The 25390-nt window shown below is 42.7% G+C and overlaps 1 protein-coding gene across 1 annotated transcript in view; it reads left to right on the top strand.

Moving 5' to 3' along the window:
• The first annotated feature begins 270 nt into the window (after nt 1-270).
• Nucleotides 271-25390, top strand: part of hs6st1b (heparan sulfate 6-O-sulfotransferase 1b) — a 126808-nt gene continuing 101688 nt past the window's right edge. Inside the window, exon 1 of the mRNA XM_036558258.1 lies at nt 271-1123. Coding sequence (XP_036414151.1) covers nt 606-1123 — 518 coding nt within the window. The 5' untranslated portion in view covers nt 271-605. The remainder of the gene's footprint in view (nt 1124-25390) is intronic.

Raw genomic sequence — 25390 nt, 5'->3', positions numbered from 1 at the left:
TCCGTTTTATATTAAAACATGGTATTCTAAAGTAATAATACAGTGTCAATGGTTTATTAAAGAATGGACTGTAGTATTTTATAGTAAAGTTAAGTGGACTATAGTCCTCTAAAGCGGTGTTATACGCACAGTGCGGTTGTGTCAGGCTGTGAGCTGCCACATTTCACTAAATCCAGTGTGGGCGCTGAACGCTAAACGAAGAATTGAACGCGCTCGGCTCCTTTTTCCTCTTCGCTCGTGTGTGTGTGTGTGTGTGTGTGTGTGTGTGTCTCCGTCGTGCTCGCTGCATGCTCTCAGCAGGCGAGCCAGCCAGTGTGAGCTGCGCGGCGCCTCGGACGAGTCGTCCACACTCGGGTAGAGGAGGAAGAGGAAGAGAGCGCCGCTTTGCGCGGAGCGGATTTGTCCGTGTTTTCGAGCACATTTCGGAAAAGGAGGGGGGGCGCGATGTGTCCAGAGCCGAGCCGTGTCAGTTTGCGCCCCTGACCCCGGGCAGCCAGCCCGTCTTTATGGAGGCGAAAGAGAAAGAGCGAAGCGAAGTAGCAGCCAGCCCACTTGCCCCCCTCGCTCCCTCCCTCTGGAGCCCGATGTCTGAGCGATGGTAACGCATGACCGAGGCGGGAGGGACCATGGCTGAGCGGGCCAGCAAATTCCTGCTGATCGTGGTGGGCTCCGTGTTCTTCATGCTGATCCTCTACCAGTACGTGGCACCCGGCGTGATCGGCTTCGGCTCCCCGCACGGCTACCTGGGCGAGGAGGACATGACCATGTTCCCCACCCCGGACCCGCACTACGTGAAGAAGTACTACTTCCCCGTCAGGGACCTGGAGCGAGCCGTGGACTTCGAGATCAAGGGCGAGGACGTGATCGTGTTCCTCCACATCCAGAAGACCGGCGGCACCACCTTCGGCCGCCACCTGGTGCAGAACGTGCGGCTGGAGGTGCCCTGCGACTGCCGCCCGGGCCAGAAGAAGTGCACTTGCTACCGGCCCAACCGAAAGGAGACGTGGCTCTTCTCGCGCTTCTCCACGGGCTGGAGCTGCGGCTTGCACGCGGACTGGACCGAGCTCACCAACTGCGTGCCGGGAGTCCTCAACAAGAAGGAGAGCAAGAGCAAGAAGCTGAGGTAGGGCTCCTGCTTCTGCTGCTCACTGTTCTTATTGTTCTTATTGTTCGTCTGTGCGGGTTTGGAGCTCCTTTAAAGGGGAACCCCACCAAAATTTCTGGATTGAGATGTAAACAAGGGTCATTCAGAGTTGGTTTGGTGTGATAATGGTTCATGGCTCAGGAACCAGGGGTCAAATATAGCCCTTTATTTACTATCCAAAACCACCAGTAAACCTACACGTGCCTTCTGAGCCTTTGTTGGTTATGGCTAAAATCTGAAAATTACAAGTTTTCTTTGGGGGCTATTTTGCCTCCCCTCCACCATGAATGGATAAAAATAGATTTTAAGCTAAAGGATGATCACAAAACTATCATAAAGCAATGTGTCAGACAACAGGCAGCACATATCTATATATACTGGTGGACGTCTGGTTCCTATCACCACCACTGTGAACTGTTCTGACTGTCAGTTTCTCTAGAACGGAGCATTTCACACCAAAACACTCTCAATGGCTTTGTTTACATCCTAACAGCGTAATTATGTAGAACAGGGCGGTCCGATCTTATCCGCAAAGGGCCGGCGTGGCTGCAGGTTTTCACTCCAAACAAGCTGGAGCTCACCTGATTCTACCAGTTTAATCAGTTGGTCTTAGTCTTCGAACATTTCATCAGGTGACCTCCTGCTTTGCTGGAGCCACACCGGCCCTTTTGCGGATGAGATTGGACACCCCTGATGTAGAATTTTTAAAAAGTTGGTGGAGTTGCCCTTCAAAGCAACAGTCAGGGGTTGTTAAAGCACAATGTCCCGAGCCAAGGATTGTACAGAACGAGAAAGTGGCTGGCATGTCTAGATCTTGACCTCAGCGAGAAAATGAAATCATTCTCCACCTCCGAAAAAAAACAACAACAAAAGTGGCTTATTTTGAGATGAAGACGTTTCCTGTTTATGCTCCATTAAACAGGACAGCCAGAGCTAGGCTTCAGCACCGTACATGGACGTTTCCTACTGATTTTCGTACCAATGCGAGACTCGAGCTGCTTTGTTGTTGTGCCCTGGGCCATTAATTATGCCTCAGTTCTGAAACACCTACCATTTACATCTACCTAATGTCAACCGCACTCCTCTCGCCCAGTGTCCCTGCTGACCGAGCATCTATCAGCCTCGGAAAAGAAGGGATATTTAAATCAGTGAGACTAAAATGACGAAACAGTCGAAGAGACGTGACATGTTGAGATCAGCTTGTTTCTGTTTTCGGGAAAGTCCGCGCTGTCAGCGCTCTCAGGAACACTTAGCCGGTTTCACTGTAAGAGCTGAACCACAACTCTGTTTTTTTAAGGCTCAAACTGACACTCAGGCTGCTGCCACAAACAGGACACAGCACCGTCACTGTGTATCCATTACAGTCCTGGAAAACAGTCGTTAGTTAAATGCCAATTTTCTCAACGACAGCATGCTGCTCGGTGGCTGTAAGCTGATGTTTATTGTCAACCAGGCCAGGCTGTTTGGTAAAAGGGGAATTCCACTGATTTTTTCAGAATTTCTGCATAATTCAGGGGTTTGAGATGGAAACAAAGTCATTCAGAGTGGTTTAATGTGAACTTACTGACACAGATTTCTGTGCATTGGTGGTGATGGGAACCAGAGTTCTCAGTATTTACAGCACAAATATAGCTTTAATTTTCCCCAAACAGCCAGCGAACCTACATGTGTCTTCTGAGTTTTTATATCTAATGTTGATGATGGTAAAATAGTGATAAGTACTATTTTGCCGTATAACACCTTGCATATACTACTTTCGGCATGAATAGATTAAAAACGTACATTTTAGACCATAATCTGCTCAAAACTATCATTAAACAGTGTCTCAGACATCAGGCAGAGAATTCATAACCACTTCATGTAATAACTTTCAGTGAGAGAGCTTTTAGAGGTGGACGTCTGGTTCCTATCGCCACCACTGTGAACAATTCTGTTTCTCAAGCACTGAGCATTTCACACCAAACCACTCTGAATGACTTTGTTTACATTGCAGTGATGTTCTTATGCAGACATTTTAAAAAATTGGTGGAAGTCATCTTTAAGCTCTTCCCTTTAACGTAAACCTCAAATGTGATCAGATATAAGCTCAGTGTTTCCTCTGGCTTCAGTTCAACGACGAAACACCTGAACAACGTTTTTTTTCTCCTCCAAAACGACGCAGTAAGTGCGATCGCAGCTTTCTCCACTTTGTTGTCAGCTCAACGTGTAACACGTTTCTGCTGTTTTGCCGCGTCTGCTTTATGTTTCCTTATTTATTAGTCTTATTTCCTTAGTTATTAGTCTGCTTTAGGCAGTGTTCGTCAAACTATGTTGGCTGGAAGGACAAAACGATAACAGAGGGTGCTCAGTTGTTTGAGGGGAGCATGGCATTTAAATGGAATATGGATTTTTTTTACAAAATTTCTGCATATATCTACTGTGGTGATGTAAATAAAGTCATTCGGACTGATTTTACATGAAACGTTTAATGGTACAGAATCTTACCAGCTCTGATTCCTTTACAGTTCAAGTGATGATGACAGGAACCAGGAGTCAGGATGTCTACAATGCAGATATAGCCATTTTATCTAGGTCCAAACTGGACCTACACATGCCTTCTGAGTTATAATATTGATAATGGTTGCGATATCTGGGTTTTTTTTTGGGTACTATAACTGTAACCCTCCAACATGAATATGTTTTAGGTCAAAATAAAAAGCAGTATCTCAGGCAGGAGGCAGCATATTGATAACCATTTCATCTAACAGTGTTCTGTGAGGTCGCTTTTAGAGGCATCAGACGTCTGGTTCCCATCACCACTGTTGTGACCAATTCTGACTTTCGTGAAGTTTCTAGCTCAGTCATTTTGGAAAATGGCAGTTAATTCCCAGCATATTCATAAACATTTCATCTAACGGTGTTGTGTGAGGTCGCTTTTAGAGGCATCAGACGTCTGGTTCCTATCGCCACTGTTGGGACCAATTCTGACTTTCTCTAGATGTGAAGGTTCTCTATATGGGAGCATTTCACGCTTACGTCTCAGTCATTTTGGGAAATCGCAGTTAATTCCTTGGGAACTTCACAAAACAGTAGCGAGAGTCTATAGAAAGAAACCAATCATCATTCCTTAACACCACGGAGTGTTTGCAGTCCACTGTTCATGTATGTGATGCACACTGTGACTCATGTTTCAGACAGCTGTAGCGATGGTTCAGGCAAATGAGGCATGCACTAACACATCCAGGCTTTTTTTCCCTTCCCCTCCTACTCCTTTGCCGTGTTCCTCTGTTGGAACGTGGCCCTTCCGTGGTGAACGTTGTACCGCAGAACCCCTGCTGTGAGCTCCGTAGCAGAGGGAACAGAGAAAACTGAGCTGCCGTTTAGGGCTGAATAGAGTGGGCAGAGATTCAGGGCCGGTCGGCTGCAGGGCCGGGCTGATGGAAATTGGGCATTTCATGGATGGTTATGTCCAATCGGGGGTGGGTTGGGGAGGGGGTATAAAAACCAGCTCAAGTGGCCTAATGCCTTACACTGTCGGCTGAGCACATCAATTAGGTCTTGAAGCATGGACCTAATCTGGGCTGCTCTGCCAGAAGAGCCTGCAGTTATTGCCAGTGTGCATCATGAGCTCGCGCTTCCAGCGACAGCCAAGCATCAAGGAAAGCTTCAACCACGAGGGCAGGCAATGCGGCCTATGCATGCCCTCTGATGGAAGTGTTTATATCATGTTTTGAAGCTACTAAAGGTTAATTATTACACTGTCTATAGTGCACAAGGCCTAGAACCAAGATCTATATGTGCCCAATCCTAGAAAAGACAATGTGCTGTTGCTGTGAAGTAGAGGTGGGCTGTAAGATGTTATCGTTATCAATGTAAGCTATGCCAGAATATGCTTTACTGAGTATATCGCGAGGGGTCAACACTGAACATCTGCATGTACCATAAAAAGACAAGTCTGTGAACAAAAGCCAGTGTATATTAACTGTATAAACTGCGTAACACGTTAGTCAGCCCTTTTATGCCATTAGCTTTCTTAAAGGGGGCCAGTTTTCCCCTTTCCTTTAGTGTTATATATCTAAACGGTCTGGAAAGCTACAAAGCTCTGAATACAGATGCCTGAAATGAGTTCTAGCCCAACTCCGGCAGAACCAACTCCGCTGGAGAAATAGCCACAGCGGAATTTACAGCTGCTCAGGAAAGAAGGGTCTGTCTGCAGACTGCAAGACAGGGGCAGAACATGTAGGGGCGGAACCGCTCTGGTACTTGACCAATCAGAGCATGCTGGGCTCATCGGGAGACAGGGCTTAATGACACAGGAGCTCTAATTTCAGACAGAGGGTGAATAGAGATCTATAGTATGAGAAAAATAATGTGTTTTTGGAAGATTGAAGCTATAAATCTATTCCAGTAGACCCAAAAATAAAATAATGAACATTGAAAGTGAGCATAGTAGGACCCCTTTAAATAGCTTTTTTGCAAATGTTGGATAAAAAAAAAAAAGCATTATACTCTATAATTTTTCAAAGCCTTTTATAAATGATAGACCTCGCCCCCTTCACTCTGGTGGGACGCTCCCAGATGTATAGTTCTGATTACCGACAGTGGTATCCTTAAAAAATAGCCAATAAGAGACCCTCAGAAAAAGAAGTGAGGGGTTTGTAAAAATCATGGTTTAAAATTTCTATTCACTGTTTAAAATGTCTTTAATTTTTCATTTTTCATTGTTGAAATTGTTTAATTGATTTAGCTAGATTGATCATGATCAATCCTTCGATTTTTCCTCCTGTTTTCTTTAAAGTCATGGGCAGTCGTGGGCTGGATGTTAGGGAACCAGCTCTTTGACCGGAAGGTTGTCGGTTTGATCCCCTAAGCTGACAGTAAATGACTGAGGTGCCTTTGAGCAGGGCACCTAACCCCCTACTGCCCCCTGGGTGCCATGGATAGGGCTACCCACCGCTCTGAGCAAGTGTGCTCACTGCCCCCTAGTGTGTGTGTCCACTAGTGTGTATGTGGTGTGTCACTGCACAGATGGGTTAAATTGTGGAGGTGAAATTTCCCCGTTGTGGGACTAATAAGGGTTCCTTAAACCTAATCTTAAAAAAAAAAAATTTGCAATTGTTGAATTAAAAAATGACTGCACTTATTGTAATTTTTCATATCTTTGGTGTTGCAAGTGCATATCGCAGATTCCAACTTGTTCACAAACATCAGATAAAGCTAAATGTCATAGTCATATCATGTATTGTGAAACGTCCTCCACCACCTGCCCTCACTACGAAGTCAGTGCTCATTTTGCCACAGTCACTAACTTTCTGTGAAAGTTCACAGTTTGTAAATGATTTGATTAAAACTGCAGCACTGGCCGGGTTTATTGACGCTCTTCCAGAACTGGTATGTAATTCAGAGTGAGAACTGGATTAATCTCCTGCTCTTTAATGGGTTTTATGGTAGCTGCAGTAACTCATTATGATCATCATAAAGTCCGCAGTAAAGACTCGATTATCTGCATGTCCCTGGGGTAATCTCTGTGATAGCCCACCCCTCCACACTCTCTCACACACACTCACACACACTGAGTGCTTTAGTTCACAGCACGGCTCTACTAGAAATAGAACAACAGCAGCTCTTGAAGGAAGTGTCACTGTTGGTTAGTATCCTAGCCTCCTGCAGTGTAGACTGGGATGGACTGAGGTGGCAGCAGACAGATGGCAGTAGTAATGGCATCTGAAATTTGGGGTTGAGCAGCTGTGGGTGTTCACTCACCGTGCCAGTGCTCATTCTGTGCTGTGCAGATGTTTGGGTGTGCAGTGTCAGTGAAAATGTTTGAAAGAATCGATCCATTTAAAATGGAATATAAGGGCATTTTTCTTTGTTTTCCAATCAAGTCATACTTCATTTTTACCAGTTTAGTTATAACTAATACGCTGAAAAAGCATCGATTTACTTTACTGGTTTAAAACGTGTACATGAATAAAATGTATTTTTAAATAAACATATTGCTGTTGACGTAAGAAAACCTCGTATCTCTGAAATGGTAACATTACAGGAGAAGGAAAAAACCTTCTTTACTTTTAATGGAAGTCAATGGAACCAGACTTTTTCCCAAGCTGTTTTGAGCCAGTTCTTCTGGTCCATTCATCATGAAATTTACACACAATGTAAAGGACAGCAGGCATTTTCAAATTATGTCAAAACCTGAAAAACAAAAATGGAGATGCAAGGTTTTCCTCCAACAGCAGCGATAACAAAAGTCTAGGTTTAATTGAGCCTCTTTCACAGAAACTTTTACAGGAATTACTTTCAGAGGAATTTACTTTTACGGGAATTTGACTGTGAAAATGGGAAGGAGTTGAAATTAATCCGCAGTTTATCTGCATGAGACCTCATACAGTTGAGACGTAGTACAGTTGGCCCAACTCTTGGACCAGTTTGACCACCATGGAGCTTCCTACTGAACAATGATGGGCAAACCTCACCTACATGAACTGGCCCCCCTGTTGATGCTGCTGCTGCACAGACTCGAACTATATAATCACCTGCTTTTCTGTATTTTAATACTTTATACTAATTTAAAATTCTTATTCTCAGGGGCTCCCGAGTGGCGCAACCGTCTAAGCGTTGGCCCTATCATCAGGAGTCCGTAGCCGGGAGTCCGAGAGAGCACAATTGGCTTCGCTCTCTGGGTGGGTAGGATGCCCCCCCCTTCTCCCCTCATCACTCAATGCGATGCTGGTCAGCGCAGGCGTCTGTTAGCTGACATAACAGATCTGGCGGTCGGCGCTTTTGCTCTTTTGTTATTGTTTGCTATCCGGTGTCGACCAGAGGAGGATGGGTTCCCCTTTTGAGTCATGGTTCCTCTCAAGGTTTCTTTCTCAGTCTTAGGGAGTTTTCCGTGGCAACGTCGCCTTTGGCTTGGTCATGGGGGCGCCATCCACATCTGTATTTCCATCCATATCCATCCCAGTAGAATGCTGTTCAGGGCTGCGTATATAAATGGCCCAAAGTCTGAACAAAGTATCCCAGTTTTGAGTTTGAAAGGGATCGATTCACAATGGATTGATTTTAATTGAATCAGTTTAATTCAATCCGTCATTTTTTCAGTGTGTGGTCAGCCTGGTCAGTCGTCTATTAAACATTGTTGCTAGAAAGCATGGCCGCTCCGAAGTGTAGGAAGCTTGTTTTGTTGTGTTTTGTCTTGTTGAGTACGGCGTCTCAAGGTATCGCCTGGAAAAGTTTGTAGGGAAGGTGGTAAGTAGAGCACTGGGAGCACATTATTCTCAGGCAGCTGCACCAGTTCAGTGTAGGTGTTACTTCTTGTGTTATGTTTTTCTTGATACATCGTTTTAAAGTTTCTCACGTAGGGTGAGGAGCTTGGGAGCTCCATGTGGTGCCTCAGCGATTCAACCACAAGCTATCAGCCATGAAAACAATATTGCAAATTGATTCTGCCATAAAGAGTAGTAGATTTTTGCTGTATGGATAGAGCCTTAGAACTGCTGCAGGGTCAGGTTTAGGTTTCCCAGTAGTTGCCAGATTAACCTGGAAGTCGTTTCGTTCTAGTCAGTCGTTCTAGCTAATTCCAGTCTGTCATCTAGTGTTTTGTTTTCCTGGATTACGACTTGCATTGTTTGCACCAAGTGATTTTACTTTCCTTTGATTCCATCAATACCCTGGTTTATCTCCATTGTGATTGGTTAGTGGCCTCATTTGCGTATGTCATGAGCCACCAGCCACAGTTGGCACATGGCATGGTTTTGAGCCTCAATGCTAACATTAAAGCTTCCATCTGTAAGCAGTGCCTTTATTGAATAAGCTGCTCATTTTCACTTCTGCTTCTATTGCTCCCCCTCAAACACGCCCCCGCTGACCGCTCACACCGGCCTGTCTGCCTCCCCTAGCAGCAGACTGTTTGCAAGACAGTCAACTGTGTGCGAGACAGCTGCTCGACTAAACAATCACACGGCAAACAACGTTATTCTTCAGGCTCCTTCCACCCTTGTTTTACGGCCCTGCATTTGTTTGGGCTGATTAGAATGCAGCGAGGCTTTTCCCACACGTCTCTGATTCCTGAACTGCCCGGCTGTGCGGGCAGTCAGAAGAGACATGGTCGGTTGTCACAGATCTGGGTTGGACACAGTAGTGGCACTGATGCAGACAGTGGGGCTTTTGAGCTAAATTTGGCCCTGAACCTCTTCAGGCAACCGTTCCTGGATATTAAGTCTATTTAAGGCCTATTCGGACACCTAAGCTAAAGGAAGGACTTGTCCTGAGTGAAAAGGATGGGAATCGATACGTTAGTGTTTCAGGCAGATTGGCAATTACGGAAAGTCGCTGGAAAAAAGCGAAAACAGCGTGTATTGATTGGCTTAATGTTAATCATACGTCCATTCTGGAGGATTGGCTGTTGGCAGTGGTGAAGTGTTTAATTGTAAATTGTTTCAACATTAGAGGTTTTCACCCAGTTCCAATCCAGTTCAGGACCATTAACGTTCCAGTCAGTAAACTCAGATAAGGCATAATCTTATCTAGATATATGTAGCCTTGAAGGAGTAGGCATGGGCAGATCGATACTAAGATATCGATACTTAAGACTCTGATGTTTTCCATTAAGAGCTGTTACTTGGGTCAGTTACATACTGTGCATTTTTTGGGTCCAGGTCATTTATTTTCCTATTAAATAATTTAATTTTAAAAAACGCAATTTGACATTTATGCCTCCCCAAGTATATACACACCCTGAGCAGGCATAGCATTATGACCACCTCCTTGTTTCTACACTCATTGTCCGTTTTATCAGCTCCACTTACTATATAGGAGCACTTTGTAGTTCTACAGTTACAGACTGTAGTCCATCTGTTTCTCTGATACTTTGTTAGCCCCCTTTTACCCTGTTCTTCAGTGGTCAGGACCCCCATGGACCCTCACAGAGCAGGTAGTATTTGGGTGGTGGATCATCCTCAGCACTGCAGTAACACTGACGTGGTGGTGGTGTGTTGGTGTGTGTTGTGCTGGTACGAGTAGATCAGACACAGCAGTGCTGCTGGAGTTTTTAAACACTGTGTCCACTCACTGTTCATACATATTGCATACACAATAGAGTATTGGTACAGTAACAGTCAACATTGCTGCATAAAATCAATCAATCAATATGTTTTAATGCTCAGAGTCATACGTGAGTTAGATTTTGCAGCAGAGAATACAAGAAATGCTTCTCAGAGTGCAACCATAGTTAAGAAAAACTCAAAAACTCCTTTTCCACAGGATATAATTGAATATTTACTGACATGGATTAATGTCGCATTGGATTAATATAACCTGCATTTCATTTTAGAAGCTCGTTAATGAAGTGGGAGCACAAGGTCTGCAAAATTTACCGGGATGGCAGATTGAGATGCGACTAAAATCACTTAAAAACACTAGTAATAATTACATTATGCAACTTATGTAAAACTTGTCAGGGTAATCAGGATCATCAGGATGTTCACAGCACACAGGAAAACACAAAACAAGTGCTTACGCAGTAAAAATGCTGTTTGTTAAAAGGGTCATTTACGTATTGCAGCTTTCAGCGATACCACTATTACAAAGGGCAACATCATGATGATGACTGGTACGGCTACGTTGTGCCCTACTGAGTAACGTATAAAGATAAAATCCGACATTGATGGGCTCAAACACGAACGTTCAGCATCTCTTAATTCATATGGGCCACTCTGAAGATCACCTTCAGTTGAGATGGAGCTGGAAAATGGAGCGCTTTCTGTATTAAAAACGTGGGAGTATTAAAGGCTCGGCGGCTGACTGTGAAAGGGGGTCAGGAGAGCAGAGGGATCAGGGGTTATAAATAGCTTCTCAATGGGTGAATCCTCTTTGGCATGCTGGTGTAGTTGTGGAGAAAGGTGCATCCTGGTGGTAATAATAGCAGCGCCGGGCTCCAGGATGTGATTTAGTGCGAGGCCTAAGGACAGGCCGGCCCACGTGGGCTCAGTGCACGCTAAGCCCTTAACTGCCTGTCCGCAGAGACAAATGAGGAGCAAGTTCTCTTCGGCTTTCGTTCCCTTTTACTTTCTTTCCCTCGCCGTGACTCTCAACGCTTTTCCTCACGTTCCGGTTCTTTCCCTGGTACGCTGCCTTCGTAGGAGCCGTCACCTCAACAGTCACCGCTATCCAGGCTTAAAAAACATTACAGTGCTTCTTTAGAATGAAGCAGTAAGCTACGAGCGGCTGTGCGTTACTGCGATTTTATCACGGGGAAGGGTGTTTTTAGGCCCGACACAAAGCTGTGTTCTGTGGTCAATTCATGAACTTTTTAACTTTCTGTCATATAACAATAAACATATGATATCACAGCACTGTTTAATGCAAGAACTGACGCTTTATAAGTAGTTTTTGGTCACCAAATTACCACCACATCGTATTTAGCACCAATCCAGCGGCGCTCTCTTGTCAGGCATGGGGCTGAATCTCAAACGGCTCCCTGCTCCCTACATAGTGCACTACGTAGGAGTTTAAATACTGCATCCTGCAGCCCAACAGAGCAAAATACAGCTAAGAAATAGTCATTTTGAACTCATCCACACTCGGTAAGTGATGCACTGTTTGGCTGTAGAGGCTAGAATTTCTAAACTTTCATAGCTAGAACACTATTTATGGAGTACAGAGCCGTTTGGGATTCAGCCTGGGTTTGACGTGACTTCTGACTGAAACACAAACATTTGAAGTGCGTAAAACATTTATGTGACATTTTTTAGACTTTTATACTGCAGTTTTGTAGTTAATCAAACTGTAAGTGCTTTAATTCAAGCCTGTGATATTAATGATGGAGCTGTTTAGGCTGTCGGCTCTTTTAGCCTGTTAGCCAGCTGACCAGCCTGGTTCTAGTTAAGAATATGAGTCGCCCCTCAGTTTAAACAGAACCGGGTTCTTACTTCCTCAGTACACTCGGTGGTCCATGCGAGCAGCATTAGAGTCAAAGATTATTCCTTTAACAGCACAAGGGTTTTTCGTGCTGTGGCGCAGTGACACAGAGTTTAGCCCTTGTGATGTGGTCATAGCTGTGCATATATCGTGGATTTTACAACAGCTTCAAACGCGGCTCAGCCAATCAGATCTTAGGACCAGAACTATCTGTTTTATTGATGGGGCTTTATTCCTCTGCTATTTTCCCCACTTTCTGGATTCATGCAGTTTGTGCTATTCAGAATGATGGTTGCTCACATTTCACATTTTCATCCTTTCAGACCTGGACTGCACAGTGTAGACAGAATAGCATGTGATTGCGTCGCTGCAGCAAAAAGGACCTTTTTCACTTTGTTAGTTTGTCTCTGGTCAATTAAAGGACGATTCATCATATCATGCCAAAATTCTTGTTTTTACATAATCTTCCACCAGGTTTGAGTGAGTTTTACCTGCCTCTGAATGTCTTGAATGAGGTTTTGATTACATCAATCTGCACCAGCAGACAGGGAAAAGAATAACTGACCAATAATATGTTTCACCTCCCTCTCACACCACTCAACCCATCACAGACTGAAAAAGCTCAGCTAGCTCAGAGACCTGCCCTGATATGCTCTGATAATAGCCTATAGTAAACAAGTCTGCCTCCATAATTTTGACCAAAATTGTTTACTTTAATATTTATTTACACTAATCATTTCGCTGCTGTCGGAACAAAACCTCGAAAATGCCTGTTGTCCTTTACATTGTGTGTAAATTTCATGACAGTTGGACCAATAGAAACGGCCCAAACTGACTTGGAAAAAAGTCTGGTTCCATTAACTTCCATTAACAGTAAAGTATGTTTTCTCATTCTCCTGTACAGTGACTGTTTTGGAGATAAGTTTTGTTCCAACAGCAGTGATGTGTAACTTTCACAGTCATGTTTACATTACAACAAAGAAAAATGTAAATCGGGTGCGTTTTTATTAGGGCTGTGCTTTCAGATTCATTTTGATACTCGAGTATCCATAGAGTTCATGAATGTCTGGTCAGCAGAAGAAACAACACGGAAAAGAAACTGATCAAAATTGCCTGCTGAAATAAATGCAGAACTGTGGCCTGTGTCACCTTTTTAGGTGACAGCACTGGTGCTGTACACGAAGTTTAGGACGATGCAGTGGAATACATTCGAAAACATGTTTTACTATTCAAAACCTCAGTAGGTTTTCGTGGCGGATGAGAGACGTAACGGGGACTCGGTTGTGCTAATGAGCTAAAACTACAGCTAACAGTTGGTTTATCACTGAATGCTGATGGAAAGATGACATTTTCTTCAGGTGTTTTTATTGGTCTAATGAATGGTCTAACTTCTGTCTGGTGCTATAACACCTTTAGAGGGCAGCGGTGAGTATTGTTTGTTTATTTGAGCTCAGTTTGGGAGCTTCAGCGTCGACAACAGGGAACCAAGAGAGGGCCAGTCGTCCAGTCTGGCTGCTTGTACTTTATTAGTTGCGTACAATTAACAAAAAAGGCAAATAAATTGTTAATTGGGAATATTTATTAGGCAGTTGATCATCAGCTGAAATTTCCTCGTGACAAGCCTAATAACAGTCTCTCTCTGCTCTCTCTGCCTTACCGTCTGTAGATGTGTAGGGAGCGGAAGAGAGCAGGAAAGAAAGAATAAAGATGGCTGTAATCATGTTGAGGAGCAATTTTTTGTACTTAGATTGAATTAGAATTGGGGAGATTTCGTGTGAACTGAGCTTAATTCAATGAGAGCCCATCGGTCACACTTTGACAGTAATTGGGGGACTTTTCACCGCACTCCGGCCGACCCTGTCTGGCAGCAGAGCATGAACTGGAACTGCCTTACTGATATCACACCGTTACTGTGTCCCAGAAAGAACTCATTTAAGAGGAGAGAAATGCTGAGCGTGGCCTAATTTGCGAAATTGAGAATTATTGAGGCAGCCCACTTCGCCAACCTGTGCCCTCGCACTGCACTCTTAAAAATAAAAGTGCCAGAAAGGGTTCTTGGAGCAATGTCATAGAAGAGTCATGGTTCCCTAAAGAAATTTTCAGTGGGTGGTTCTTTAAAGAACTCGTATAATGTTTATTACACAACAGTTAGTTCCGGCCATGCAAGCTGATTGGTTGAGAAGCGCTCTATCTGTGCTTATATTTCACCATAACATCACGGGGTTTTCACAAACACTGTATCACTCCACTGAGACGCTGTTGCTAAGCAACGACTTTGACAGCTGTAGGAGACGCTCAAGCTATTTGAACATTTTTACTTCTTACTTTGCCACAAACAGAAAATGGACACTTTTAAGATCACATTTGACCGACAGCCGATTTGAGACGATGAGAAGATGAGACGACACTAAATTCCCAAACTGTCATCACCTCTGAGCAGCTTTTCAGTCGGCAGCTGTGACAGAAGAACAGCTAAACAACCTGGAATCAGCCAGAAATGAACCCAATACCATTCGCCAAACTAAATGGGCTGTAAGATGCTTTACAGACTGGCTGGAACAAAACAACATTAATATTAATCTGGCAAAAATTGACAAAACTGAGCTAAACTTGATATTGAGGCAGTTTCATGGCTCAGTCTGATTTGGTCAGACTCTGAAGATCAGACAAAACGTTTGGCGAATGGTGTTGGGTTCATTTCTGGCTGATTCCAGGTTGTTTAGCTGTTCTTCTGTCACAGCTGCTGACTGAAAAGCTGCTCAGTGGTGACGACAGTTTGGGAATTTAGTGTCGTCTCATCTTCAGAGTCTGACCAAATCGGCTGTCGGTCAAATGTGATCTTAAAAGTATCCACTTTCTGTTTGTGCACAAAGTATATATTTTATAATATTTTATAAAATATAATCTTGCACCGTACTGTGTAGTGTAGCATCTCAACGTGGTTTTGTTTTTGTGTCTGTGACATGGTGAGCTAGCCACAGGATTCTTGTCTTCAGGTGTTAGCCACCGCATGCTAGCCACAGCATCCTGTACGTTTGTCTTGGCTGTCATGCACTTTTCATCCTCCACTTTCTGCTCTTGTAGTCAAAGTTGAGAAGTGAAAGTGCTCAGAGGGCTTTGGGCTGCTGTGGGTAAGCTGTTGCTGTAGCTGAACTGGGTCATTAATTCGGGTCTGTGCAGAGGGTCTGCGTGTAAGTACTACCTGAAGCATAGAGGCTGTGTGTATAGGTCGGGATGACCCGCTGCTCGGCCATGTCTGAGCGCGCGGGGACAGCCTTTGTGCTAATCCAATCAGATCAGTGGGGATTAAGGCCTGCCGACACCAAAGGAGACTATGGAGTTATGCAAATCCCTTTAGCGCTGGGCGCCGCCGCTATACTGTACTCATACACAGCAGTGGGGAAAGAGACAGCCCGAGGGAGGATGGGCTCAGCTTGGACTTCAGAGGAGACGTGAGGGTGTAGGATTATTTGGCATTTCATGATAAAACGACCTCGCCATGTTTTAACTTGGCGTTTTCTCAGTGTTGCTACCATTTTAGGGTCTGACTGATATGAAAAGTTATTAGCTGATAGCTGATATCATTTACATTCTTGTTGGTTTCTGTTAATAACGTTATCCTCATGAAGGTTAAATTTGGATGCACACTTTTGGTTATTCTAACCAGGGTTTGACACTGCATTCTGCCCAGTGCCCCAAAGTGGAGATTTTTTGTTTTTGCAATTGTCTTTATTGGCAGCAGCAGTGCTGACAAGAACTAGGTAATAAAGATGACCCTTTACTGGGAGTGACTTGTTTAAAAAATACAAAATGCAAATACAGCCACAGCTTTCAACATGAGCCCTGTTACAGCGCAATGATTTTCAGTGATCGCAGTCATATAATAATACCCAGTGATGTTTTTTGGTACTGAAGTGTGCTTGTTCATTGTAAAAAAAACAATGTATACACAATAAACACATTCCTGCAGTTCAATAAATTATTAATTTTGGCCACAAAAATCATTGGCTTGGTGCCACTTTGGATTTAACCACGCTTCAACTGTGTTTTGTGTTCTGATTTGAACGATAGTGCTGAGTTTTTGACGATACCACTAAAAGACTTTTATCAACTGATATTATCGACCAACCAGTATGAGTTGGGCATGTAGTCCTCAAAGTTTTGTTCATTTTTATAGTTCACAAATAGTCGTACTGTGTCCTTAACCACATTGACAATTGTGTGTAACCTTAATTAAGACCTGATTTGCCAGTTTTTCCAATTAGCTGTAATAGTAGCAAACAGGTGATTGTCAGCTTAGCAGTCTCTATAAAATGAATGCATCTCCTGACATCAGAGGTGTTTGTTCATTCCAGTGTTTTCAATGATACCACTAGAAGACTTCAATATCAGCTATTATCATCTCTTATCAACCGACCAGTGTATTATTTGGGCATATAGGCCCCGAACAGTCTTTATAACGCATCTACACAGAGCTGTGGTGACTATGAAATCAAGAAAAGCAAGGGATTGTGAACTACAGTGAATTATGGTGTCATTGATTCCGTGGCACAGTGGAGCTTGGGTTAGCACAGTGGCTAGCAAAGGGGTTTCACTGTCTCTGTGTCCCCTCTCAGGACATAGTAAGACATGGAATAACCATGCAGTGGACCTCTGGACTAGCAGGGGATTAGGCTGGGCAGCAGCACTGCGCATTGATATTAAAGAAAATGGAAGTACTCAGTGAACAGCCTCCTTTGCAGGAAGAAAGATCCTGCGCTGGCGTTTGGCCACTCCGCATTTTCCCTCGTGAATAGTCTCTTCTGAATGGCTAATTTATTTTTTTGCTATGATGAATGTTTACAAGTCCAGTTTCCATGAAGAACTAATCAGTGGCTGATATAAACAAACAATAAGTTATTTCATGAGTCAGTAAGCAGTAAAAACCACTGTGAGTCACAGCGTATAGACACAATCCAGTCAGATACAAATTACAGGGTTTTATCAGTGAGCGTTCTTATTTGCTCATGTAACCCACACATAAATATATATTGGAATTGAACAGTCTTGTTTGAAGGGTCTTTATAAGATTTAAAAAGCATAATTAGGTTGTTTATTCCAAAGCAGAATTGCAAGCAGATTTGACTTCCGATTTAGATCAATATAAATGTTCATACAAACTGGATATTCAAGGAACAGTTTTGGCAGAAAGTCACATTAACACATACTTGATCAGCCATGACATGTTTTGAGTCCACATTTTGCTTCTTTAGTGTAGAACTGGAACTGCAAGGCTAACGTCGATAACACTAGAATTCAATAGTCACCCAAATAGCCCAAAGCGTTTCAGTTAAAATACATTGCCAAGACTTCCTGTAACCAGTTCAAACCACATCTCAATCTTAATTAGGGTTACACAGACTTGTTGGTGTGGTTTACGACCCAGCATGCCTTACTGTGAACTAAAAATGAACCACCTCAGGGGTAGGAGTGCTGATCTAGAATCAGTTTTTGACGGTGACTGTTATAAATAAAGAGGAATCTGAACCAGGATCAGTCCTAGAATTTTTTGCTTTGTGCTCAGTGGTGCCCCAAGTGGTGAAGTTGTCGTTCGAGTGGGTTGAGAGAAGTTTTGATGTTGTATTTTAAAAAAACAGTTTGGCTGTCAGCGCTGTTAGCGCTATTCAAGGGAGCCCTTGACTTGCACAGTTATGTATAGTTATGTTATAACTGAAGTTTGGGGGGAGGAGCATGCCTGAGACCCCTCCTTCTTCCAATCTAACACCCTATAAATTCACATCCTCACCTTCCGTTCCCGTGACGAAGGGTTCGCAATCCCCACTGCCACCCCGTCTCCTCCCTGTTCCTCAGTCCTGCATTAGTCCTGCTACAGCTATGAGGGGTCCGGCCTTCTAGCTACAGGCAGAAGCTGAACTCAGAAAGAACTCCAGCCCAAGTTCTCCGAGTTCTCCCCCCTCCCTCAATCAGTCTTCCCTCATACTACCACCACCATGTTGAAGGCATGGTCTGAACTCACAAACTAAGCGCTGACCCTGTCATTGGGAGTTTCACCCTGAGTGATGCCGCGGCCATCCGGCACAAGAAGTCCAACACCATAGCTGTCTCACTCTCTCTGGGTGGGTAGAATGTGTGATGCAACAGAATTGGCAGTTAGTGTTCTCCTCCAAGCGTGTTGAGTACTCCAGTGACATTATGTTAGCTGCACTTTAACCCCTTGAATGGTCAGGGCCCACCAGCAGGCCTTCTATGACCTAAGAACAGCTCAGCCTGTTTGCATTGAAGTCCCTGTAGTTACTGGATAATAGGCCTTAGTATGTAATAAGCCTGGTTAGGGTTAAAAAGATGTGGTGGCGCCTCTCATGTCTTGGAGGAAGCACATGCTAGCCTTCAACCTCCAAGCTTCTTAGCATTGTGTAATGGGTGGAGACCTTGTTAGTGGATGCAACTGGCCACGACTAAATTTGGGAGAAAATTAAGAAGAAATTTTTAAAAATGTGGCTCCTGGATGAGTTATATTTATTCTGAACTGTGGACATTTACACAATTCCCGAAAGGTCTTGGTTAATAAAATGTAGCACAATTCGGAAAACAACCTCCGCATAAATAATAAATGTAAATATAAACAAATCTGAACTGAAGCCCAGGCAGATCCTACAAGGCACCTGTCGCTGTCTGTGTTCACTGCCATGTTGTACAGGTGGTGCATGTTGGACGTTGAACCGTGATGATGGTGGGACCATGCTGAGCTTTTCTCTGGTCTTTGCGGAAGAGAGACCCCAGGGACCATCCTGGCACACTATGCAGAGGCCTTTTACATAAGTCCATTGCATCAGATTGTGCCGCAGAAAAGCAGACGTTCAGTAGCTTTGCTCTGTGTGGATGTAAAAATGTTTATTTACAAATAAAAATCTTTAGGGCGACAAGTAAAAAGTGGTCTATGAATCTCTGGCCTGATTAAAAGACTAATCGACAGATGTGACGACGTTCTCAGCTGTCTGTGCTGATGCGGCCCTTGCCCCCATCGTCTCTGCTCTCCTGCTGGACGTGAGACAGGGGCTGTCCGGAGATCACTCCAAATTGATTCCTGGCAAGGACAAATTGCAGAGTGATGAGTGCTTAAGCAGAAGACAGGCTTTGATTACAGCCCAGTGGCTGCCTGTGTGAATTTGAAGGACAGTTAGGGATTAACCACTTGAGAAGTGTATAAGTGCATGTGTCTGTTTTTAGACATATTTGGGACAAAAATGTCCTGATTTTGTAGGAAGACAGGGCTAACGTGCAATGGAAATTGGTTGAGTTTAAGGTTAGAGTAGAGGTCTTATATACATATGTTAAATACAAAGGAGTCATGCAGTGCTGTGCAAAAGTTCACCCTTGATTTATTTAGTTTCCAGTCAAAACAACCATTATGTTCAAGTTATTCATTTTTCAGTGTCGGAAAAAAAGCATAAAACACACATTATCACATTTTCAGTGTTTAGTGTGGTCACTGCTTACCTTTATTACACCTTCCATTCTTTTCAGGAGTTTTTCTAAGAAATTTGCAGGAATATCCACACCTCCAAAGTTCAGTCTTAGAAGTTGGTCGTTTTCGACTTCTTATGATCCACATAATCCTAATTACAATTTTAGGCTTAGTAACTCAAAAGTTTGGCCTCACTTTATTTGTATAGTCCCCTGTAGATGATCTACAGATGTCCAAACTGTTAACAAACTACCCGTTGAATTTGAAGGGTTAGGATTTGGACCAGGGTTAGGGGCCAGGACCTGGGAGAGGGTTGGGTTTAGGTTTTGGGTTGAGGTTAAGGTGAGGGTTGGGATTAGAGCCAGATTTAGAGTTAAAGAAAGTTACGGTCAGTTTAGTAGATATTTAGTTGAATGTAAATTAAAAGTACATGAAGTATCTCTGAAGCATCTAAAGTGGACTATCCAAATAAAGTGGTACCGCACGCTTTAACCTTTTGACTGTCGCCCCATTTTTACCCACATTCCTTGGGCTACAGTCATGATCCTGGTCTCATTTGAAAGGTAACTGTCTCATATTTCTTTCCCAACAATTAAAAAAGCTGTATGAATTACTGACACAGAGTAACAGAGTCTAGAATGGAGGAGTTTATGTCAGTCTGACTCACAGATCTCTGACTGATCTCTGACTCTTGCCGTGTTATCAGGACCACATGTTTTGGATGATGATGTCTCTATGGAGAGCAGAGAGGCTTTGAAGGTGAGGACACATGGATTTGCTAGTGTCTGCTCATTTGGTGCTGATGCTGCAAATGAGACCATCATAACTGCTGTGAATAACTGATCATAAAATAGTTCTTGAAAAGATTTTAAGCTGTATACTGCATCACCGTACTGCTGGTGATTTGATGCATTAAAAAAGTGATGTGTGAAAACAGGAAGTGAACGCTTCAGTGGAAGCGTGCAGGTAGTGGTACAGTGATCTAGACAGGGTGAAGTACTGTTTAACTGATGACGACCTAAAGGCTCTGGAAGATTTTGGCGTATTTAAGAGGAAAGTTAAGACCGACTTGTTTAGATTAGCTTTTAATTAACATTTTATTCTTTTGTTTTGCTGCTTTTACTGTTTGCATTTACACTTTTAATGCTTTATTTTCTTATTACTTTTAATTGTTTGCGATTTTTAATTTATTTCTGTCTTTTGTAAAGCACTTTGTGAAACTTTGTTTAACCCTTTAATGTCCTCACCAAGAAAAAAGCAATGGATTATTATTATTTTTTTTTTTTTGTATTTTTTATTTGTTTGGGGCAATAATAAAAACAGTTTAGACCCCACAATTTAAAAAATATTCACATCTACCAAACGGTCAAGATGGCATTTATATGGCATATATAGTGACTCAAAATGTTACGTTAAAGGGTTATGAAAGTGGTATATAAATAAAGATGATGATGATTATTATTATTATTATTATTATTATTATTATTATTATTATTGTCTCTTCTTTATGTAAGTGGGTTATCTTATCTTTCTGTCCTCAGAAATATCTCCTGAAAAATGAATAACCTGTACTTAATGGCCGCTTTGACTGGATATTAAATAAACGAAAGGGTGGTCTCTGACTTCTGCACAGCGCTGTATGTATGACCCTCCACCTTGACATGCATGAAAACAAGTGAGCGTGAGAGAGAGTGATAGAGAGGGAGAAATGGAAGGAGCTCCAGCTGGCTTTTGTCTCACACTTTTCCCTTTTTTACAAGCAAAAACAAACCATGCCCATCTTGAGGAAGCAGACTAATAATAGATTAGGAGCCTATCATGATGATCTCAGGCAATCTGTCACCTCCCCCTCTGTTGGAAGGAAATGGCGAGCTCACTCGGGGAGAAGGAGCAGGCAGCACCGAATAAGCACAAATTAGCACTGGGACAACAGCGCCAGGTCTCTAATTAAAATGTGAGTGGAAAGAAATACGAACAGGTACAATGGTTTCACGCAGATGAAAGAAGCATCAGAACTGTGTCTGAGAGACTGACTCTGTCTACTCTGAGCGCCTGCTGTGTGTCGATTTTTGTTTTTGGCTGAGTTTTTGACTGAGTTTGTGCGTCGGGACACGAGCAGCTGATTCTCATGTTTAAGACATCAACCGAGGTACGAATTACCTGATTTATTACAGCCTGCAATAAACGTTAAGCCTACTTTATTATTGTCTAGATGAATATACATCCTACACTGTTATTAATAAAGGTTCTGTTCAGGGACATTTTTCATTCATCAAGGTACAAACAGTGTAAATGTTCCCTCAAAGGTACTACAGTGGTTTTAAGGTCTGATTGTGAACCTTAAATAAGTTTTTCCAGGTGAAAAGTTCGTATTTGTACCTTTTCATAACTGAATGTTTTAAAACAGAACAGTAAAATAAAAGCCTGGAGACGAGACGGGGTGTGTGGAGTCAGTACAGCTTAGAACATATCATTTCAGTGGATTATGGTTCAGTTATGTTCCCTGACTGAAGGTACTGAGATGGACCTCTGAGGGTCCCACCCCAGTGACAAGAGGGGAACTGCCCCAGTGACAGTTTAGTACCTTTATTTAATATCTGAATTTAATACTTAATATTAATATCTGAATATCGTATCTGAATTGCTTAAAATGCCCAAGCCTACACTCTTAAAAAAGATGGTTCTTCAAGGATTCTTTGGTGACGACAGTGGTTCTATATAGAACCATGAGCACTCAAAAAACCCTTTGCATGATTAAAGCATCATGAAAATGTTAAGAATGTGCTGTAGATGGTTCTATATAGCACCTTTTTGAAAAGGGTTCTATATAGCACCAAAAAGCGTTCTTCTATTGTTACAAGCTTGTAACAATAGAAGAACCTTTTTGGTGCTATATAGAACCCTTTTCAAAAAGGTGCTATATAGAACCATCTACAGCACATTCTCCATCAGTCTGAAGAACGCTTTCATGCTGTGAAGAACCATTTAACCCTCTATTGCATGAATTATTTTTTGCACATGATAAAAATGTTTTGATGTGTTTTTCTTGTTTAAATTTGCTTACATAGCGGAAATATTCCGAAAAAATCTATATAATTTTTTAAAGTGGGGTATTTGGTAAATTGTTGCCATATGGCAACAATGCGCCATCAGTACCATAGCACCATAAAATCTAAAAAAAAAAACCCACCATAAAATGTAATTTTTCTCTAAAAACATCCTTTTATTGAAAACAAGACCAAACAAATCCACCTTACACTTAGTGAAATGTATGACCCATTATTTACAAATATTGAAATAAATAAAATTTCAATTGGTATTTGAAATGTATTGTAATAACAACATCATAATAGGAATTCCTGGTCATATGATGTCATAAAATATTTCAAATTTTCAAAGTAAAAGCCCCTTTTTTCACAATTAAATTGGAAAACACAGATTTTATATTACTGCTTTTTTTATTAAAATTGAGATAAAGTAATTGTTGCCATATGGCAACACCAGCAACAGAGGGTTAATCATGCAAAGGGTTCTTTGAGTGTTCATGTTTCTATATAGAACCATTTTCCTTACTAAAGAACCCTTGAAGAACCATGTATTTAAGTGTGTAGTACTGATGTGGTGAATAGAGGGAGAAGGTGAAACTTCCTTGTGGTGATGAATTGCCACTGCAGTAGAAAAGAACTTGAGCTCAGCACAGAGAGAGCAGCTACAGCAAGCAGCCGCGTGGCTGTGGAAGTGTTAGTAGATGGTTCTGGTTAACTGCTGAGTAGAGTATATCAGTGGTGAGGGGTGGGGATATTTTATCGTTATCATAATAAATTGTCACATAATGCTTTTCTGAGTGTCGTCAGTACTTAAAGAACACTGACCAACTCGTTTCATTACAAAGTGAGCATAATTAGCCCTGTTTAACTGGATTTAGTGCAGCGCAGGTTGTAAAACACTGAATAAAAATCATTGTAGTTGTAGGTTTAATGTTGTTATTACTATATTTTGTCTATGTGGCAATACGGGTTCTGTTTTGTCTGTTCCAGCTTATTTAATCTCAGAAAATTGTTGTGATGCATATCGTGTATCGTGAAGATGTCTTGAAGTATCATGATACTTAGGCCCAATCCCATTTCACCCCTCGCCCCTACCACTTAGCCCTTAGCCCTCTGTTTTGCATGTTCCTGTCTAGGGGTAGGGTGTCCCAATTTTTTTTGAGATAGAGGGGTGGGGTGAAGTGTCCAAACAGGTTTTTCCGAGACTCACTCCAAACAGTGATATGAGAAAAAAAGAAAAACCGGCAAGACGGCTGAACGAGAGACCAAAGAAACCCACAAACTGTGAGAATTTTCTCTGTTATTATTATGTTGTCTTAGTTTAATGTCGTTTCAATGTGTTATGGTCCTTTTCTTCATAACAAGCATAAACATAAAACCGAACATATCACTGAAGAATTAGGGGTGGGTGATAATAAATAACTGCCCCCCTCTTTGAAGTCATATGATGCCCTAAATGTAACTAAAGCCCAGCAGTGAGGAGCTGAACTTTACCCTCCTCTGCTGTCACTGCAGACTGGCAGAGTCGCCTACAGAGCAGCGCTAGTAGCTGTTAATGAAGTAATGCTCTTTTTTATTCAAGGGTCCCATTTCAGAGGGAAGATTTCAACCACTACCTCTTGTAACTCAGTTCTAAGGGGTTAAGGTGACACTCGAAAACAAGGAGTAGGGGTAAAAACAAGAAATGGGATTGGGCCTGGTGATGTAAAAACAAGGCTAGCACGCAAGGAGCAAACCTGGATGGAGGCTAAAAAACTTCCAAGCCAAGTTGAAGGACGGAGCATCTGACAGGCACGCGGCATTGCAGAGGTCTCCGTCCCTCCGGAGAGGGGTACAGAGCACGAGTGGGAGTAGACAGAGGAGAGATTGATGTACGTTTCACTGGAGATATTATTATCCATTTATGGCACTATTTATATCGCTGCTGCTGCTGCTGCTGTACACAAAGGGGAAGTACATATGTTGAGCTTGCCAGAGGCGAGGTTACACTCCAGCGAGTGCGCTTTATTAATGCTGTGATGAGGCTTGGCTGCAGCCTTGAGTTCTCTGGAGCTACACTGAGGAGGAGATACATGCCTGTAGCTGTGTGTGGGATGTGGATGGGTTTGTTCATGTACGGTATGTAACAAGAAGTGTCTTCTAGGGTTATACCAATGTTTTGGAACCAGGCTAGGCCAGAGCATGTTTGGATTGGGTTCTGCAAACATGAAGTTTGATGGATGTCTCTCTCAAGCTTGCCAAAGCACCTTCATGAACTGCCCACACATCTTACTGTTCATGTTTGTAATAAAAGTATTCACTAAGTATTTGTCCTGGGCTTCTGAGAGAGTCTGTGGGACCCATTTTCAGTGTTTACCAAAAGAAAAGATGATCTGATTTACTGTTATTTCAACCTCAGATTCCTTGGCCGTTTCTCATTTTCTGTGAAGAACATACATTGATCAGGCATAACATTATGACCACCTCCTTGTTTCTACACTCATTGTCCATTTTATCAGCTCCACTTACTATATAGGTGCACTTTGTAGCTCTACAGTTACAGACTGTAGTCCATCTGTTTCTCTGATACTTTGTTAGCCCCCTTTTACCCTGTTCTTCAGTGGTCAGGACCCCCATGGACCCTCACAGAGCAGGTACTATTTGGGTGGTGGGTCATTCTCAGCACTGCAGTAACACTGACGTGGTGGTGGTGTGTTAGTGTGTGTTGTGCTGGTCTGAGTGGATCAGACACAGCAGTGCTGCTGGAGTTTTTAAACACCTCAGTGTCACTGCTGGACTGAGAATAGTCCACTAACCAAAAATGTCCAGCCAACAGCGTCCTGTGACCACTGATGAAGG

Source organism: Colossoma macropomum, unplaced genomic scaffold (assembly GCF_904425465.1).
Source record: "Colossoma macropomum unplaced genomic scaffold, Colossoma_macropomum, whole genome shotgun sequence".
Taxonomy (NCBI): domain Eukaryota; kingdom Metazoa; phylum Chordata; class Actinopteri; order Characiformes; family Serrasalmidae; genus Colossoma; species Colossoma macropomum.
This window is presented reverse-complemented; position numbering and strand designations above follow the sequence as displayed.